The sequence below is a fragment of the Protobothrops mucrosquamatus genome, unplaced genomic scaffold (assembly GCF_001527695.2).
Source record: "Protobothrops mucrosquamatus isolate PMUCROS unplaced genomic scaffold, P.Mucros_1.0 scaffold549, whole genome shotgun sequence".
In the NCBI taxonomy this organism is placed as follows: Eukaryota; Metazoa; Chordata; class Lepidosauria; order Squamata; family Viperidae; genus Protobothrops; species Protobothrops mucrosquamatus.
In genome coordinates this window covers 771,957-792,057 of record NW_015386853.1, presented here as the reverse complement: position 1 = coordinate 792,057, position 20,101 = coordinate 771,957, and the positions used below count along the sequence as shown (strand labels likewise).

The following is a 20,101-nucleotide window of genomic DNA, read 5'->3' as shown; positions in this document are numbered from 1 at the left end:
GGGAAATACATTTTGATGTTTGTAGCTTCAGCAATCTGTGTGGTCTCTTTAGGTGTATAAATAATTTTAAAGTATAACTTTTTCCAGGCAAAGTCTGTTCACTGATTTGACCTTAAATCACCAGTGTTCAAGCCCAGCATGCTAGCCCCTAGTTTGATTAGAGTAAATTAACTGCATTTAAAAAGCAGCATGGTGACTTAGGAATGAGAACTTCTAATTTAGGTAAATGAAGGGTATTGTTTCTTAAGTTTATGCTTCAGAAACCTTGTCTAGCTTAAATGAATTGGAAGATGAGGTGGTGGAGATGGTATCAGAAAACTATGAAGTCCAAGGTCCTGAAGTTCATTCATGGCAACAGTTTATATTAAGTCATCCATTTGCACCTTCTACTCACTCTTGCTTGAAAAAAAAACAAGAGCCTTAGGTTCATCTGTAGTTGGTAGGCAAGGCAGTATATTCTCTATGTTGCACCATCAGTTCTGCTTTACATACTGTATCGGTGTGCTAGGAAAAAGTGTGGTTTATCTGACCAAGGCTGGACTGGATCCACTGGCATTATGTAGGCCAGTGTTTTTCATCTTTAAGATATGTGGACCAACTCCCACTGAAGTACTGGAAGTTGAAGGCCACACAATTTAAAGTTGCCAAGATTAAAAAATAGTGATCTAGGTATTTGGGAGGCATCCATTCAGAGGATAAAACTCTCTAGCATCTCTAAGGGAGAGAGCTGAAACAGTGCTTCTCAGCTTGATTGCATATGGGCAGCAGGCTCTGTTTGAAGAAGACCCAAACTGTCCAGAAGTTTAAAAAGCAAGCTCAGCACTTCGAATTGCATTTGGAAACAAACATACTGGCAACTAGGGAACCACAAACAATATTTGAGGTACCCCCAAGTAGAATACATTGCTAATTTAATTTCAGAGTAAAAAGAGTATAATGAACTGACCCTAGGGCAGGGGTAGGCAACCTTGGCTCTTTTATGACTCGTGGACTTCAACTCCCAGAATTCCTGAGCCAGCCACGAGTCATAAAAGAGTCAAGGTTGTCCCAACTCCTTCCCTTTGTGTCAACTTGGGAGGGTCTTGTCTGATGCCATTATTCATGTTACTTTTTTGGCCCAAACTCAGGCCCCTTTTATCTGATCATTGCCTTGGTAGCAGCTCTTCCTCTTGTTCTTCAAGTGCATTGCCTGTGCCCTTTGCAATCTGCTAAATAAGTGAAAACAACAAATCCAGGGGAATTTTCTTCTTTTATGAGCCAGTTTAGGAATCATTGCCAAACCTCTTAGTTTCTTAGAGCTGTGGTGACGCAGTGGTTAGAATGTAGTACTGCAGGCTACTTCTGCTGACATTTCATAAATGGTCAGGGCATGCAGTGGAACAGCCTGATGTATTGCTAGGAAAAATCTCCAATTAGCTGCTGAGAAATCAGCATGTGACATCTGGGATGGGCCATTTTAATCTGACCTCTTGCAGAGGTCAACGATGCCGGTGAATTTCAAACTGACCAACAAACAATCTGATCATGACAAATGATTGACCACTATGTCCTCCATCTTGAGATGACAAGCCATTTGCTCTGGGGTTAAAAGTAGATCAAATGTATGGCCACCTTTATGTTTTAAACCAGATATGTGCTTAAAAATAATGAAACAAAAATAAAGGTTCGTTTCCATGAATTTATTCATTTCTTAATGAAAACACATCAAAAGATGCCAGTTTGGTGACAATGTTTGAGATGCCCTGGAACTGCATCCAGTGGGGCCTTCAAGTCATACATTTCTGGGTTGAAAACCAGCAAAAGGACTGGAAAGATAAGAGGTTATGTGACAGCATCCAAAGAGCTGGCCCCACGAAGGCTCTCCCGCCCCAATTCTCTGAAGTTTGTTTTAAAACGTAAAGTATTTTCATGAAAATAAACAGAATAGTTTGATATAAGAAATGGCACTAATTTTGAAAAGTATTTTTCAGATTTTACAAGGTAAAAATAAAAGCTGTTTGCATTATGTATTTAAGAGGTTTACTAGCCTTGAGGTCTCTGAGAACTTGTATTCAGATGTATCCTGGGAATATCGGAATGGCTAAAGGAATGCTAATTAGGTTGTATCTGAAAATGAAAAAGTGGTATACTCTCTGTGTGTGAGACAGAGAAATGGATAATTGGTGTATGCTAAGTTGTAAGTTTGACTTGGACCATTACTTTCATGCAGTAAATAGAAAAGCATTAAAAGAATGAGACTAAATAACCCAATGGCACAATAATTAAAAAATATAAGTATTTGAACACTAATGGCTTTTAAAAGTGGTTTTGCAGCACTTAGATGGGTTTATACTTTATACTAAACAAGACTTTATTTTAATATGTGATACTGACTAAAGCATGGTTTTTCTGGGTATGCACAATGTGTGGAGCCAAAATTAAGCAAACTACTTTATTGTTTAGTGCAGTCTGTAAACTTAATTCTGGGCAACTTGAACCCAGTTATCATCTCTTGGGGAGCCAGCTTCACAAGGTCTTCTTGAGAATGTCATTGCCTTAAGACCACTCTGAGTTTATTAGAATATAATAAATAGTTTTGGTAATTCTATGAAATAAAGAAAAATAGTTTGAAATCAAAGCCCGAGTAAACAAAATAGCTGCTAACCGTCTAGAATTTATTATAATTAATATCTCCCATACACAAAAATACAGTTTTATTTTTTATTGCATTTCTCTTCCTTACTTTTCTGTGGTAAAAAGACCCAAACATTCTGTTCCTTGGAGTTATTTAGTTGGTCATTTTAGAGCATTTGCTACTGTAGCTCTAAGTTACAGTAAGTCTTTCATACACAATTATGTTGGCAGCATTATGTACTTTATGTCTCAAAAAGATGCTGTTGCTTTAATGATCTCAGTCTTTAAAATATCATATCTATTGTAACTCTTAATGCAATCTCATCAAAGTCTGAGAAACAAAAATGTAAGTTCTAAGGGAGAATTACTGTGCTCATGTGTGTGTGATCATTTTGAATCATTTTGAAGTATTCATAAGCTGCTCTGTTAAGTAGCAATGAGTAAATTTCAACTGGTGTGGCAATTTGGCCTCAACCCTGAGTAGCAGTCTGGATAGGCAAATGGGGAAGTCAAACGAATTCACTCTTTTTCACCCTATTTTCATAGGCGTCTGATTGGCCATAATGGAAACAAAAGGTTGGAGAAGACACACATATTTAGTGAGTCTTATTGATCATACTAATAATAAGTAGATAAATAAATTCAGCAAGAAGTGTATATTTCATTATCTAGCAAAATGATATATGGAACCTTTGATTTAGAAATTCTATTTGAACTGTTGCAATAAATCCTGCTACATTACCATCCTCCCTTTACTACATATGTTTAATTATTTAAATATGTTTTCATTGCCTTTTAGGGGTATGTTTCATGTGTGCTTCCTACCACCTGGAGAAATTCTCCTTATAAGCAGGTTGTAAACAAGATGTCAAACACTTTGTTTATCCTTCTGTTTGGATATGTTCTCATCCTTATTTGTTATCCTGGGCTTTCTGGATTTCCATGCAGAATGCTTTCACTGTATATATTGAAGATCGTCGTTTCTGACCATGGATGGGACAGGTCAATGGCCGCCATGATTAGTCATCCCCACCCAAGTGGTTTTCCTTTGGTAGGCTGGAGCTTTGTGGCCAGGATGTTGCCTAGTGAAGACCATCACTTACTTGTAAATGTCAGCTTTGTTGAGGGAAGAAAACACCTTTGCCCCATCAATTCTCTCTCTAAATAGCTCACTGTTTCTGTGCTAGTAGAAAAGGATATACAAGGGCAGGTGAGAGTCTTCTGAACTGAAACCACTTGCTAGTATTTACAACGAACTACCCCCTACCCCCTACCCCCTTTTCGCCGCGCCCTCAAGACATGGCTTTTTCAGCAAGCGGGTCTGGCCTAGGGAGAATTTTAAATAGGGACAATTTTAATTAGAATTTTAATTAACACAGCGGGAAATATTTGTTTTTAATTGGTTTTTATTGGGGATAATGTTGTACTGTTTTAATATGCTGTAAGCCGCCCTGAGTCCTGTTGGGAGAAGGGCGGCATATAAGTCTAATAAATAATAAATAATAATGTAACTGTGCTAGTTCAGCGCTATTGCAAGCTGAACAAAATCCCATATATCTTACAAGTCCAAAAGTATTTTATTGGAATGCAGGGCACCCCGTGATGTTACAAAACTAGTTTTCTTATGTGGCATGTGAAACAGGGATTAGTGGAACAAAGTGACTAATCTTATTATGCAGAAAGAAACAAAAGAAAACCAAGGAGTGTACTTTTTCTTTTGGGGAAAATTTGGCTTCAGTGGCTAGGATTTCTGGGAGCTGTAGCTTCAATGCATCTGGCTTTTTTAGGTTGGGCAAATATTATTTAACAGTCAAAAACTGAATTTGCATTTTAAGCATCCTTTTTAATAATTGTAATAGCATCTGAGCTGATTTCAGTTATTTGATCTAATGCTTTTTTGTATGTAAAAGAATCTGGCTGTCTTCACCCATTTGCAAATTTATTATTTTTAACTTTGATTTGAAACAAGCAAAATGATTACATGTTGTGCTAAGGAATAAATCTATGACAACTCATTATTTGCAAGTTAAACTGCAAGATTTATGCCATAGTTTAGTGAAGTAATGATTCAAGTCATTGGCTTATTGATGGAATCTTAAACATGAATGTTGCATGAGAAATGTGAAATTAAATCCAGTACATTTGTCCACTCGTCTGTGTAACCATTTGTAGAAACAGAAGGTTAACAATCGCTGTTGCATCATTCTGTGAAATTTTGCACAAGTGTTTGCATTGTAATACCTAACCTTAGTTTCTTTTCTATTTGTGATTTTTGGCTCCACACATAGGTGCCTTGCTAATTTTTTTGAATGTAAGTCCTTTCAGCTTATAAAATACTTCAAATTCATTGTAAGTTCTTGGCCAAAGCTTTTTGTGCTCTCGTAGTTATTGATCTGAGAACTGATCTGGTGTCCTGGTGTGTTAGCACTGTTAATCATTTCCCATGGCAAAGGCATCTGCAGAATCCGATGGTTTCATTCAAATGAGGAAACAAGTATTGTAATGTAAGCTCAGCTCTTTTTGTAGATTCATATGACATCATACAATAAGTGGGGGGAAATCTGTGCTTGTTTTGACAGTTTTGTTCCCTTGCTATGCTTACACCCAATAGCCTTCAGTCCTCAGAAGTCAGTATGACATCAAAGTGTAGATATATCAGGTTCCTTTTGTATCCCTCAAAATCTCACTGGAGTGTCAACATACTGTTCTTCTAAAAAAATGTGCTTTGTATAAGAAGCATTGTTAAGAGAATTAAAGTGGAGTCCTGAAAATAAAGGAAAGGTGATATAGCAAATGATTAAAAATAGATTAAATAGGCTTGCTTCCTCCTTAGTGCTGTGAAATTTAGGGAAGTGAACACTTAGGGATGGTTGCAAATGGTGATCATGTCACTGCAAGTGCAAATTGGTTGCTAAGCATTCAGATTGTAATCACATGATCACTGCTGGAATGCTGGAATGCCAAGGACCAATTATAACCCACATTTGTTCAGCAGTATTGTAACTTTGAATGATCACTGAATGAATGGTGATAGGTTGAGAAAAAACCAAATGCACAGGTATAGTATAGGAAGTACCTTGCTCAATAGTAGCAACTGTGAGAGGGATTTCAGAGTCCTAGTGGACAATCACTTAAATAAGAGCCAGCAGTGTGCTGCAGCTGCCAGAAAAGCCAACACAGTGCTAGGCTGCATTAACAGAGGGATAGAATCAAGATCACGTGAAGTGTTAATACCACTTTACAATGCCTTGGTAAGGCTACACTTGGGATACTGCATCCAATTTTGGTCACCACAATGTAAAAAAGATGTTGAGATTCTAGAAAGAGTGCGGAGAAGAGCAACAAAGATGATTAGGGGACTGGAGGCTAAAACTTACAAGGAACGGTTGCTGGAATTGGGTATGTCTAGTTTAACGAAGAGAAGGACGAGGGGGGACATGCTAGCAGTGTTCCAATATCTCAGGGGCTGCCACAAAAAAGAGGGAGTCAAGCTATTTTCCAAAGTGCCTGAAGGCAGGACAAGAAGCAATGGATGGAAACTAATCAAGGAGAGAAGCAACCTGGAACTAAGGAGAAACTTCCTGACAGTGAGAACAATTAACCAGTGGAACAACCTGCCTCCAGAAGCTGTGAATGCTCCAACACTGGAAGTTTTTAAGAAGAGACTGGACAGCTATTTGTCTGAAATGGTATAGGGTTTCCTACTTGAGCAGGGGTTTGGACTAGATGACCTCCAAGGTCCCTTCCAAAATAATAATAATAATAATAATAATAATAATAATAATAATAATAATAATAATAATAATAATAATAATAATAATAATAATAATAATAATAATAATAATTAGTAAATAGTTTAAGTGTTGAATTTCTGTCAGGGAGACTCAAATTGAAGTCCCCAGTTGTCTGTAGAGCTAGTAGATGATTTTGACCTAGACCTAATGAGGGTTTGTTACGCTCTGCTTTTGAGTTCATTTTAACAAAAGGTGGGATAGAAATGTAAGAAATAACTGAATACCTTTCTGTGTTTATATGTTGGATTTTTATACAGTTTTGTCCAGTTGTTCCACAGCTGGACAAGATCAATAAGATGCTTACAAGAAGCCCACAAACAAGAGGTGGACCCAAATGTTGGTCCAAGGATTTTTGCTTCCCGAGGCTGTGATCAAAATTGTATTTAGGATATTTTAATACTGCCCTGTAATAAGAGTCTTTCTTCCCAAGTCCATGTACAGAAACTAACTTGACAGTCCCAAAGATGCTTTTCAAAAGGCAAATGGACTTTCAAAAGTTTTTTCATTTCTCATCCAAGAAGCACCTTCAGTGAGAACTGAAGAAACTACTTGGATGAGAAGCGAAACGTTTTCAAGGGAAAAAAAACCCAAGAAAGTCCAGTTTCCTTTTGAAAAGCACCTTTGGGACAATCATGACCTGGATGATTGAGAATCTCCATAGACATTTAACTTGACAGTTGGTAGAATCTTATTTTCATATAGGTGATTGAATAATATTCACTTCCTCATCTGAGACACTCTGCTAATTTAGAGAGACCAAGCCAGAATACCAGTTCTGATCATTCAGCAGAGAGGAACAAGACTCTGAGCTTCGGCCATTTGCTTGGCCTAAGTCTAGCTGAAGGGGAGACTCCATAGTTCTAGTGTGATAATATAATTTCTGTGTCACTTTGCTTCTCAAACTAAGGGTAATAATCTTAACTCTGCTAAATTACTTGCAAACTGGCATTAGTTAGACTGAACATTTTAGTTTGCTTTGACTATGGTTTAACAAACAAACCACAATCTGATGCACCTGTAAGCCAAAGGTTTGGAAAAGCACAGTGATGATTCACACATACTAAGCCAAATTATAATTGTTGTGTAATTCTGTGTGTGAATCAAGTAATTGTCTTAGATTTGCTCTATTGTGTTTGAAAGAAAATTGCCTTAAATATCTGTTTTAGTTCATCTCCAGTCTTTATCCAATAATATTGATAAATCCTGAAATCTTATTTTGTTGCTTGCAGCTTTTTTTCAGTGGGAAAATAGATGCCATGTCAATTTTCATATAATTTCCTGTGAAGTATTTTTAAATTGCTATCACTGCATGCCAATTTTTTTTTTAAAAAAAAGCTTTGCCAAGCATTGCCCTTGGATAGAAGTAATTAAGTTCAGCATAGGAAAATAGTTTTAAAATGACATTTTTATTGCTTAGGTTTTTTATTCCATTACAGAACCATGCTATTTATTGTCTTAGATTAACATTCTTAAATTGAAATTCAGAGATTGATTTTTCACAAAATTGCTTTGTATACTGTTCAATGCATTTGCCATCCTTACTAAAATATGTTCTTAGAATGTAGAGCTGGCTGTTTTTTGTTTTTGTTTTTTTAAATCTTTTATCCCCCCCCCCCTTTCCATGCAATATATGAGAATGTAGTATTCTTCTTTATCTCCACCTCTTGCAAAATTTGCTACCTCTCCCCCTCATTTCACTGTCATTTTTCTTGGAATTGATATTATTTGCTTTCTTCAGTTTGACATGTCCAAAGAAATGTCATCGGAATTTTTCCCAGCCAGCAGGGCAAGCTCAAATAAATTAGCTGGGATAATATTAGGTTTTAGTTTAGCATTTTGTGTGAACCTGATTGGTTGCAGTTTGTTTACTAAACAGTGGTTCAAATCCAAATGTTTTTTCACTTGTTCACTGAACTGAAATTCTTACATATTGTCAAAATGAAAAAAATGGACTAAGATGGAAGAATTCTAGGCTGGATCTGGGCAAAGGGAATTAAATTTAAACAAAAATAAATGGGAAGCTAGCAAGCTGAAAAACAATTCGCCAATCTCCAGCTAACCCTTATTTCCAAGAATACAAACTCTCCATAGCCATTGTTTTGTTACTAAAAAGAGGGTTAAAAGTTATGGATTCTATGAATGATAGACCTTCCTTTGTTGTTCACTTACACTCTCAGGCTCGAGACCTCTAGGCGTTAATCTGGGCCTTATACTAGAAGGTCTTGAGGCTTCTGAATGAGGCCCAGACAAATGAACACCAAAGGTTCTCTAGTCTGAGAGTGCGAGTGAACAAGAAAGGGAGGTCTACCATTCACAGCATGTCCTACAAGACACTGACAACCCAGGTCAGAAGATAGCTCCAACAGCTAAGTGCACTGCAATTTAGTCATGAAAGTGCAAGATCTGTGAAATCAAATCCTGGTAAGAGATTGAATCTAGAACACATAAAGGCCCAACACACTGCTCCAACACTGGAAGTTTTTAAGAAGAGACTGGACAGCCATTTGTCCAAAATGGTATAGGGTTTCCTGCCTGAGCAGGGGGTTGGACTAGATGACCTCCAAGGTCCCTTCCAACTTTACTACTACTACTACTACTATTACTACTACTACTACTATTACTATTATTATTATTATTATTATTATTATTATTATTATTATTATTATTATTATTATTATTATTATTATTACTTGATGAGGTCCAATAAGAATGAAAATGGTCCTATAGTGCCTGCTTCTGGTAAGCAGTGAACAGAACCATTATATTACAGAGCCTAGTTCTGGAATTCTTCCAGGCCCTTCATAATAACGTCCTTCTAGGTCACATGGGAGGGAGAGGAGTTCGAATGGAGAGGAGAAGACCCTGCTACTCTGCTCATGTGATCAAGAAGACAGAGATTAGTGGCTTTTGTTGTTTTCTGCACCAAATTTGGTGCCATGATATTCCAGTTTGGGAGAGCTATTCTACTGATGAACAGATAAAGTCTTAAGTCATTTCACTTGTTTTTTTTCCAACATTCCTTTGGTTGGAAAAAATACTAATAGTGGAAGCTGCAATTTAGTGCTTTGTTTTGAAAAGTGATTATCTGGCCAGAAAAAAAGTTTTTAAAAATTAGTTTTCTAGAGTGGGGGAAACAAACTTGTTAGGTTCCTCTGGCTATTTGTCTCATAATAACCCTTTGGTTGAAACCTCAAATGTTTCCCTCAGGGCCGTTCTTACCTTACCATATATTGTTTAACTGACAGAATTGAGGAGAGGGTTGACTTTGCTCTCTGTGATATAGTATTTTAATAAATGCAAGGAATGTGTGCTTCTGCCTGGAGACACATTAAAAAGTACCAAAGTGTCATTGTGTGTGCACAGCACTTTTGTAGGATTAAAGAGACATAAACAGTACCAGCCATTGGCAAATAAAGTTTTCTTGACAAAGTTGATCCACAAAATGTGACAAATTAAATCCAAACAACTATATTGCCAGATGAACAGCAGAATACCAAAAGACCAACTGCTCCTAGTAGAAGTTGCAGTTGACAGGAGAAAGACAATAGAAACCTGTTTCCTAGCTACCGAGAGAACAGCACCTGTTCTCTCTTCTACAATCCTTGCCTTGTGGCACATTCACTCATATGTTGTAAGTTGACAGCACATTGGGTATCCATTTCTAAAAAATATTTACAGAAATGCAATTATGGGTGAGCTGCCCCATGAATGCATTGCAGACTGAAGATAATTTGCCTATCTTTAATCATCATGAGAGTGAGCTCTGTGGTTTGAATAAGGTTCATGGCACTCACAGCACATTGTTTGTTTGTGACAGGTTGCAGTGGTGCAAGGAAAATCACCCTAAGATTAGATAGCTAGATATTTCCCAAGCATACATGACCACTAAATGACAACTAAATATACAGGAACTCTAGTTCCTCTAGATATATGTATTTTAATTTTCCTTTATTCTAACAGCTACTGCATGAAAGCAATTTGTATTAGCTCTTGTGTATTGACTATAAGGTGTAGACTAGCCAGATAGATGTCTCAGCAATTCAGAGAATATATCATGCAATGAGTCTTTGGAAATCCGTTACAGCAGACATGTCAAACACAAGCCCTGCAGATCAGATCCAGCCCGTGATGGGCCCAGATCTGGCCTGTGGGGCCGGCCCAGAAATGGCAAGGACTGGCCCCCACCGCCCAGCTCACCCCAGCCTGGCCAGGTGCCCCTCCCGGCATGTGCATAGGAGGCAGCAAGCACACAGAGGCTGATGGTGTCCAGCAGCAGCTACAGCCCGCCAGCCCCTCGGCCAGTGCACTCTGGGATTCCACAGCCTGCGCAGTGCAAGTGGATCTGAGTGCTGTGATGACCAGGCCATCCCCCCAAGCAACAGGTGGAAGCAGAGACACAGGAGGGAAGCACATCATCTGGTCTGCTGGATGCACCAGGTGGCCCTGTGGCTGTCTGCCCTGTCCCAGCTGTGGCAGGGACAGACGGTGGGGCCACGGTGAGGCAGCCCAATTGGTGGCTATCACTACCAACCCCCCTGGATCCCTCCCAGCCTTGCCTGGGCCCCCACAGGCACACCCCTGATGCAAGTGATGTCGAGCTGGCCACACCCACTTGGTGGGCCGCAACTATCCAGCCACGCCCATCCCGGCCAGGCCCCCCAGCCGCCCCAAGGGCAACCACTATGCTGATGCAGCCCTCAATGAAATTAAGTTTGACACCTGTTCATTACAGTAATGTATTTGTGTGTGATTGCTTGTGCATGTGCATGTGTCCATGCATTTGTGCATGCCTTCAAGACCAAAGGTTTTCTTGGCAAAAAAGGTTTTTTGGAAGTGATATGTCATTGCCTGCTTCCCAGGGCTGAGAGAGAGTGACTGGCCCAAGGTCACCCAACTGATACTCATAGTCTCCTAGAACTCATGGTTTCCCAGTTTCTAGCCTGATGCCTTAGCCAAACTGGTGCTGGGTATGACTTATGCTGTGTTATAAATGAATCATTGCTGAAAATATGGCAAAAATATTTTGATTGTCTCCCTTTCCACAATCTTCTATTGAACAACAAGAATGGAAAGAATTTGCTGTGGTTCTAACTTGCATCTGAAGGAGTAAGGGAATCATAAATTCATGGTGATTTTTGCAAATGCCATTGAGATCTTTAGTTCAAATTAAGATGCCAGATAATTTTCCTGTGGCATGTACCAACTTCCCTGTCTGGGCTTATTTAATTCTTTCTATGAAGTTGCCTCTATAGATATATAATGCAGAGGTGGGGAACCTGAGTCCCGGAATTACAGTGGCCTTGAGCCCCACAGGGAATGTCTTGCAGTTCCACTCCATAGTGGAACAACTTGCCTGCAGAAGTTGTGGGTGCTCCATCACTGCAGGTTTTTAAGAAGAGATTGGACAATCATTTGTCTGACACAGTATAGGGTTTCCTGCTTGAACAGGGAGTTGGACGAGAAGACCTCCAAGTCCCTTCCAACTCTGTTATTCTGTTATTCCCATTTTTGAAGCCTCTAAAGCCCTGTCTGATTATAACTATGGTATGATTTTATCCTACAAAAAACTGTAGAGAAAACTATAAAATAAGCCTAATAAAAGCATCAAATCTCCCATCAAACGTAGATGCCTTCCATCCTTATGTGTGATGCAACCATATCATTTCCTTTTTAGCTACAGACCCTCAGCATTTTTCTGCTCAGTGCATCCCCCTGCCACAAAAATGCTTTATTCCTTTTCTAGGCCATGCTCTTATTTTCTGATGGGAGTTTCTGCTTCAGAGGTGTCAAGGCTGTTGAATTCACAAGCAGCTTGTGGTGTGGTGAGAAAAGCAGTCAGAAATTAATTCAACAAGGGCTACAAAGTAGAAAGTGAACCAGCAAAAAACAAAACAAAAATACAAGTGAATTCTAGAGATTGCAAAGAGAAAAAAAAAAGCTGATTAAAACCAAGAGCAAGTGCCATAATTAATCCAAATACTGTTCCTGCATTATTGCTGGAAACGGAGGAGATAAGATTTGTGTAAAGTAATTCCAAGACAAGGCTGAATGCTGAGGGAGTCAAGGAACTTTTACCTTTGTCCCAAGTTAAGAATAGCTGTTATGATATGGAAGCCTTAGATAAGATGATTTATGTTTAGAAATAAACTGTGAATCATCTTAACTTTTCAAAACCCTACTCCCTTTTATAGAAAATGTCATTTCACCCTGCTAGCGCCCTAATTTTGACAACAATTGAAAGACTGGGGTGGGGGAGAAAAGGCCAGGTGCAACATGCAGATGGAAGTTAAATTTAGGCCTTGGCTACAAATGGGATAAGATTTGACCAACTGCATATCAATGTTCTATGTCTTTGCTACGTGTGGCAAATGTGGTGTTATATCCTTGAGAAGCCACATTGTAGGCTATTTGTGATAAAATGTTTTAATGTCATTAATTTTAAATGACCTACTGCAGTGTTTCTCAATCTTGGCAAATTTAAGCTGGCTGGGAAATTCTGGGAGTTAAAGTCCACATCTCTTAAACTTGCTAAGGTTGAGAAATATTGACCTACTGGATTAAAAAACATATTGGAACAAATAATTATATCCAATCACAATTCTGGATTAAGATGTCAGTTTTAAATATTTCTTACCTGTTTGGTAAAGATTGGAATTTATATATTTTTAAAGATTGAATATAAAGGTATTTTATTCACTTGTAGTCCTTAAATTACATTATTCATTCCACTTCTTCATAGTTCACTCTCTTTATTGTAAATTTAATCAATATCTATAAGTTCAACAAGGTGCGGTTCTAAAACCGCCCCAAATAGCTGACCCCCCTTGTACGCGTCCGTAGACAGACGCCACTTTGACCTGAGATCAGTCCTCCACTGCTTAAGCCACAAGAGTCTGCGAGACGCTACCGTGGCCGCTATAGACCTTGCAGAGTGCTTGACCGCGTGGAGGGATGCGTCTGCCATGTATTCCGCAGCAGCCAGCAGCTTCCCCAGGTATTGTTGCGCACGCACCTGATCAGGGGAAAGTAAAGCCTGTAACTCACGGAGCCACATGATGGAGGTCCTCGCAAAGAAGGATGAGGAAGTCGCCGCCTTGATGGCCCAAGCAGAGGCCTGATGAGTTCTGCGGAGAGAAAACTCAAACCTTTTGTCTTCCGCCTTGAGGTTCTCCGCCATGAATCCGGTTATCAATGCCTCCTTGCTCAGATTAGACTAAGATCAAACTTTGGCCACGCCTCCTTGGGCTGTCCTTCCCCAGTTTGTTGACCGACGATCTGTTGAGCTTCTATTCTTAGTTTGCTATTAGCATCTGGAATTTGAGACCCAGATTAGGATGTTTAAAAAGTGGGAAACTTTACTCAGCTATGTATGATATTAGGCCAGTCTTAATCCCATATTAAGTAAACCTCAATTGGTTGGATTATAACATGCTACAAGCCATGATTTAGAAACCAACATGGCTGGTTCGATACAATATGTTTAACCAATATCTAACAACTAATTATGGGTTAGTGTGGGTGAACAGGATTGTTATATTGGGTAGGAATATTATGTATACCATCTTTGGTTCCCAAAGAAAAAAATGAAAAAGGAGATTATTATATGTGTTATTTTAATATTGTCACTGCAGACCATGAGATGGGCAGAATATAAATTTAATAATAATAAAATATAATATTTTAGAATACTGAGATACTTGAAACAGAGAATACGTAGGGGTGACTGATTCTTTCAGAAGCAATAAGTCCATGGACCACAGACATTTGTTGATTTTTCTCATGTTTCATCTGGCTATTTTTGTTTGGACTTAGAAATTAAGTATCATCAGACCTGGTTAGTACCTTGATGGGAGGCCACAAGGGAATATCAGGGCTGTTAGCTAGACTAAGTTAGAGAAACATCCCAGAATAAGGCAAAGGCAATCCAATTCCACACTGATGTCAAGAAAGCTACATAGATGCATCTTAGTAGTCAGTTTCAACTCAAGTGTGTCTACACACATTATCACTGTTAGGACCACTCATACCAGCAAACCCTATGTTTCACTTTTCCTTTCAGAGGCTTTTCTATTTTTATTAATAGAATATGACAAAGATGATCTAATTATATAGCATTGCCTCCAGCACAGTGTGATGAAGAATGTTATGTATATTGTAAGAATCATTCGTGTATATAGAAACTCATCCTTACTGAGTACTGATGCTTTTTCAAATGGAACATTGTTTTGGAGTCCTAATGGTGCACTAACAACAAAAGTAGGCTAATGTGAGGGTGTTTAATTAATACAAGCAAATAAATGAGAAGAATATTGTCATGTTTTATTGCTTGCCAGCAATCAATTTTCTTACTCAGAGTTAACTGCAAAATTATAAGAATGCCAGAGGTCAGAAAGCTTAATGAACAAGATACAAGATAATTCTTCCTGCTGAAGGGTTGTGCAAGGTGTGTTCAAAAACAATTAGACATAAACAATTCTCTTCTTGGCATGGTTTCTTTGACAGCAACTGCAGATACCTAAAAACAAAAGAATGAAATTTAAATTAAATAAATCAATGAACAAAATGATTCTCATTGCTGGTAATACAGCATATCCAAACTTCCTATTTTTATCAGTTAAACTGGTTGCTTTTTCTACTACAGTTGTCCAACTGAGAAAGAAAGAAAGAAAAAAAGAAAGAAAGAAAGAAAGAAAATGTTTTTTACATGCAAGCCTTAACAATCCAGGTGCAAGCACAGTAAGGAGAAAGTCCCCTGTGAAAGAACATTAATAACCATAAGCAAACTACATTTTCAGATACCCTCAAATTAGATTAGTTTTATGCATCATTGTGTCTCTGGTTGTTATTGAATTACATCTCCTATTGTCTTGTGCTATTGAGTTTTGATGGTTGGGAATAATGAATATGTACATCTTGAAAGTCAGAAGTTGGGTTTGCAGAGTGATAACCAGCAATTTCACTTTGACCTGGAAATAGTTTGGTAGCATTGACAGTTGAAATAATGAGGTCATATGTCCCCATAATTGACAAACAGTAAGAAATTTCTTGAGTTGTTGGCTTGGTATCAGAATAGGAGCTTTTTGCCCTTATCTGACTTAATTATAAGTCTTGTATGTCTACCATGTTATAATTTCATTGCAATTGTGTCCTCAGGGTTCCTTCATAGAAGACAACGAGGTTTAGAGGCAGATAGAGCTACCCAGAAGGCTGTGAGAAATATGTAGATGTCTCTGGTTAAAACCTGGGAAGTAGCTTTTTGACCCACCTGAATCAGAGATGTATGACTAAGAATTAATTTGACCCATGTTAACATCACATATTTTCAGATGAATAGCCAGCAGAAAAATCTTCATTTATTTTTTGCATTTTTCCTACCTGCATAGCCTTTATAACATGCTTGCTTTCATAAAAATATTTTATTCTATTCATTTCTCCTGATTTTCACTTTTTGAAATCTTCTTCCCTTTAATATTTATAGCGTATTATAAGTTCTAATTATTTTTTGTGTACAACTTTTCCTAATTTCATGATTTTGGATGCATCTGTTACAAAGAAGTCCATATGTTCCATATTGAGGTTGATTTGGTGGATGATATCAAGTTACTCCCATTAAAGTCCATGGCAGATTTTTTCCCATCTCTAAATTGAGTAACATGTTCAGTCTATTGCATTTTGGGCTTTTGCTGTTAGAGCTCTACCACCTTCTAGCAGAAGTTCTGGTCATTTGCTGGAGACCAGAGTTTAAGTCCAGCAAACAAACAAGTTCTGACTACAGTCTCAGCCTGACCTTGACAGTAGTGATTTTAATTTTCTAAATTTATTTTAGATGTTGCCCAATTCCAATTGATTCTGGAAGGCTCACAGTATGAACAAAATGTATTATATTTCTGCTAATGTGCTCATATGTTATTGTCTGCATTTGATCAGTTAGCTATTCTAGTTTATATATTCACACTCCATTCTGAGTTATAAAAACAGAATTCTTCCCCTATATTGGAAGTGTATTTTCTCTTTTAGAGCACAAGATGAATTTCACTTATTTCTTAAAATCTGCAGGTACAAACTATTCTTCTATCTGCTTCTTATTTAAAACTAGCTGTCCCCAGCCACGCGTTGCTGTGGCTCAGTCTGGTTAAATGGAAAAGAAAGAAAAGAGAAAGCACATGTTTGTGTCACAGGTGTGACATCTATATAATAGTAGGTATATAAAAACACGCACATATTCGAATGCAACGTTGTGTCAAAATTTCAAAGCAATCGGTGAAGAACTTTCAGAGATTTAAGATTTTGAATTTACATTTTTATTTATATAGAATAGATGTTCTGGTTGTAGCTTGTCCACAACTGTGCTTCAAAATGCTTGAAGATACTGTGTCCTAAATCTTCAGGGGAAAAAAGGAAGTTAGCCGTTCTTTCTTTGCAGCATAATGCAAGACGCAGCCTGAAAGTAGGGTCAACGGCTTCAGAGAGGTTAGGTTTATGTGCATTAGACATTTGAAATGATGAAAGAAAGAATGGAAAATGAAAAACAAAAATTCTGTGTTACTTTTTTTTTGTGTGTGCAAAGAGTTGATTCCTGTTGGTACAAACAAGCTATCTCATTTTGTATTGGTTTTGTGAATCCTGGCGATGTCTTAATTTTGAGGTTTTAAAAATATTAGTATAAAACGTGTGAATTGTTTCAGTGCCATATAGTATCCCTGGATGTAGTTTTTTCAGTGTCTTGCTGTAATTGCTATTTAAAACTGACAGTCTTTGGTGACTCAGATTAAGGAAACATAATAGAGATAGTTTGGTGTGGTGACTGAGGGCTAGAAATGAGGAGATCATGAGTTTTAATTCTGCCATGGGCACAAAGTCAGCTGGGTAACTTTCGGCCATTTACTCTCTCAGCCCAAAGAAGAAAGCAGTGACAAAGCACTTCTAAAAATCTTGCCAAGAAACTGTAGGGGCTTATCCAGGTAGACACCATAAGTAAAAAACGGATGTGTGTGTGTGTGTTGCAAAATATAGATTAATATATGTCTAGTTTAACGAAGACAAGGACGAGGGGGGACATGATAGCAGTGTTCCAATATCTCAGGGGTTGCCATAAAGAAGAGGGAGTCAAGCTATTCTCCAAAGCACCTGAAGGCAGGACAAGAAGCAACGGATGGAAACTCATCAAGGAGAGAAGCAACCTAGAACTAAGGAGAAACTTCCTGACAGTTAGAACAATTAACCAGTGGAACAACCTGCCTCCAGAAGCTGTGAATGCTCCAATACTGGAAGCCTTTAAGAAGAGACTGGACAGCCATTTGTCTGAAATGGTATAGGGTTTCCTGCCTGAGCAGGGGGTTGGACTAGATGACCTCCAAGGTCCCTTCCAACATTGTTGTTGTTGTTATTATTATTATTATTTCTCCTCCTGAACAACATAGGTGTGCCATATGTATTGACAATATAGAAATGATCTCTGATTCATGTGCTGTGTTTTTCATTCTACAGTACATTCTTAGAAAAGACCAGTATAGATTTTTTTTAGATTTTGCTCTTATTTTTTTTATTCTTGTTTTGAGCATATTATTGGAGTCAGTACAACCTTGGCCCAGGCATCTGAAAATGAAAAACAGGTGTAGGAACGGCAATTTATAAGATGGCCAAAATATAAATTATAGTTAAGACAATAGTTACAGTGTAGAAAGATGAAATATGCCAGCTCTTGGACCAGGACCCAACTTATAGGTTCCTGGGATTTATTGCAGGAAATTTGTGCTTTCTATTAAAAATGCTTGCTGAAAATGCTATTGGAGGATTGTTCTTTTTCAAGTTGAAAAAGATCCCAAAGCAGCAATAAACATTATGGATGCCGTGCAAGCAGTTCTTTGTATCATTTGGTAACCTGCAGGAACAATCACAGCTGATTTTCTATTTTCAACGGACAAAAAAAATTCTCACTAGGTAACATTTCATGTCATATAGTGTTCAGGTCCTACAGGCAGTACAGGCAAAGGAGAATTTGACGTGAGCTGCTGTTTCATATGCAGAATGTGTAAAAAAATATAATCTCATAAAGAACTGTCCATTGTGCTGAAGTTTGCTTGCTACATTTACAATGGATTTTTTTAATTGTTGTGGTTCACGATCAGATAAAAAAGCCTGCTGGCTCTAATAATCCATCCACAATGGAAGCAAAGCAGAATTCTAATATATTTGCCTTGAGAATGGGAACTATATTTATTTATTTATTTATTTCTGAAATATCCATTGTTTATTAAACTACAAATGCTAACAAAACAAAACCTGAAACAACAATGTTCATTTAGAAAAGCTAAATTAGAAAGCCTCTGTTTGAATACACTGTGTCATATATGTGTGTGCATGTGGGTGTATGCAAAATGGTATTTTTCTGAGAGCTGAATGCAACAAAATTTCATTTTAATGTATGCTGATTAGTGCACATTTAAAGTGACAAAAGTTTTTATGCTATGCTATGCTATGCTATGCTATGCTATGCTATGCTATGTTATCCTATCCTATCCTATCCTATCCTATCCTATCCTATCCTATCCTATCCTATCCTATCCTATCCTATCTTTCTACCGAGGATGCAGAACTATGTCTGTGTTAATGCAGTAGAACACTGAGATTTTCTGATAGTAAATATCTGTAGGATTTGAAAGTGATAGAAATGAGACCTCCTCTTTGTGTGTCACAGAATTGTTGAGGTTGTCTAGTAAGGAAGTTACTTAGTTTCTTTGGTTTAGTTGTGATAATTCTCAGTTTAGATCTAATGTGCTCTGTTTTCTTCTTGGGCCTAGTTTGTTTATTTAGTAGGTTTAGAGAGAGAGATTTTGTAAATCCCTGATCTTGGACTTGGCAAGCCCTGAAAAGACTATTACAGAAAAACTGAGGAGCGAATGTGTAAAAGCCGAAGATATAGATGCTAGAAACAGCAACCATTAAATAAAAGTGATTGTATTCATTTGAAGCAATCATCTAATTATCTGGCCATGATTCAATTCACAGCTAAATCAGTTAGCTCAATGTTCTCACCTTCTCCCACCTTTGAAAGTCTTATTTTGCTTCTCAAAACAGCACAGCTAAATACAGCGTGGTGACATTTCTACCTCGATTCCTGTATGAACAGATTAGAAAAGCTGCAAATGCTTTCTTCCTCTTCATTGCCTTACTGCAGGTATGTCTATATTGAAGTAAAACAACTATATGCATAGCTTAATTTAATACAATGACAGGTGAACAATCTGTGTCTATCAACTCTTGTGATGAAGTTGCATAAGTCTAGACCAGGGGTCTTCAAACTTGGGCCCTTTTATGACTTGTGGACTTCAACTCCCAAAATTCCTCAGTCAGGTACCGTGGCTGAGGAATTCTGGGAGTTGAAGTCCACAAGGCATAAAAGGGCCAAGTTTGAAGACCCCTGGTCTAGACTTTACCATTGCATGATGAGCTCAGTGTAGTCCATCAAATGCATGTGGATCATTTGTCCATTTTATGCTAAATCATAATGGTATTGGTAAATTGAATGCTAGTCTAGAAAATATAATGATAATGCTTTTAGCCTATTGTTATACACAACGGGGCAGCTCAATGACTCAGCGATTAAGACACAATGGTTTGTCAGCTGGAAAGCCCAGGTTCGAGACCTGAGCGCCATGGAATGGGGTAAGCTCCCGTTGTTCCCCCCAGCTCTT

The 20,101-nt window shown here is 37.9% G+C and overlaps 1 protein-coding gene across 1 annotated transcript in view; it reads left to right on the top strand.

The window, feature by feature from the left end:
• ATP8A2 (ATPase phospholipid transporting 8A2) overlaps window positions 1-20,101 on the top strand; it is a 339,208-nt gene that overhangs the window by 44,992 nt on the left and 274,115 nt on the right. Inside the window, exon 3 of the mRNA XM_015817039.2 lies at window positions 19,485-19,584. Coding sequence (XP_015672525.2) covers window positions 19,485-19,584 — 100 coding nt within the window. The remainder of the gene's footprint in view (window positions 1-19,484; window positions 19,585-20,101) is intronic.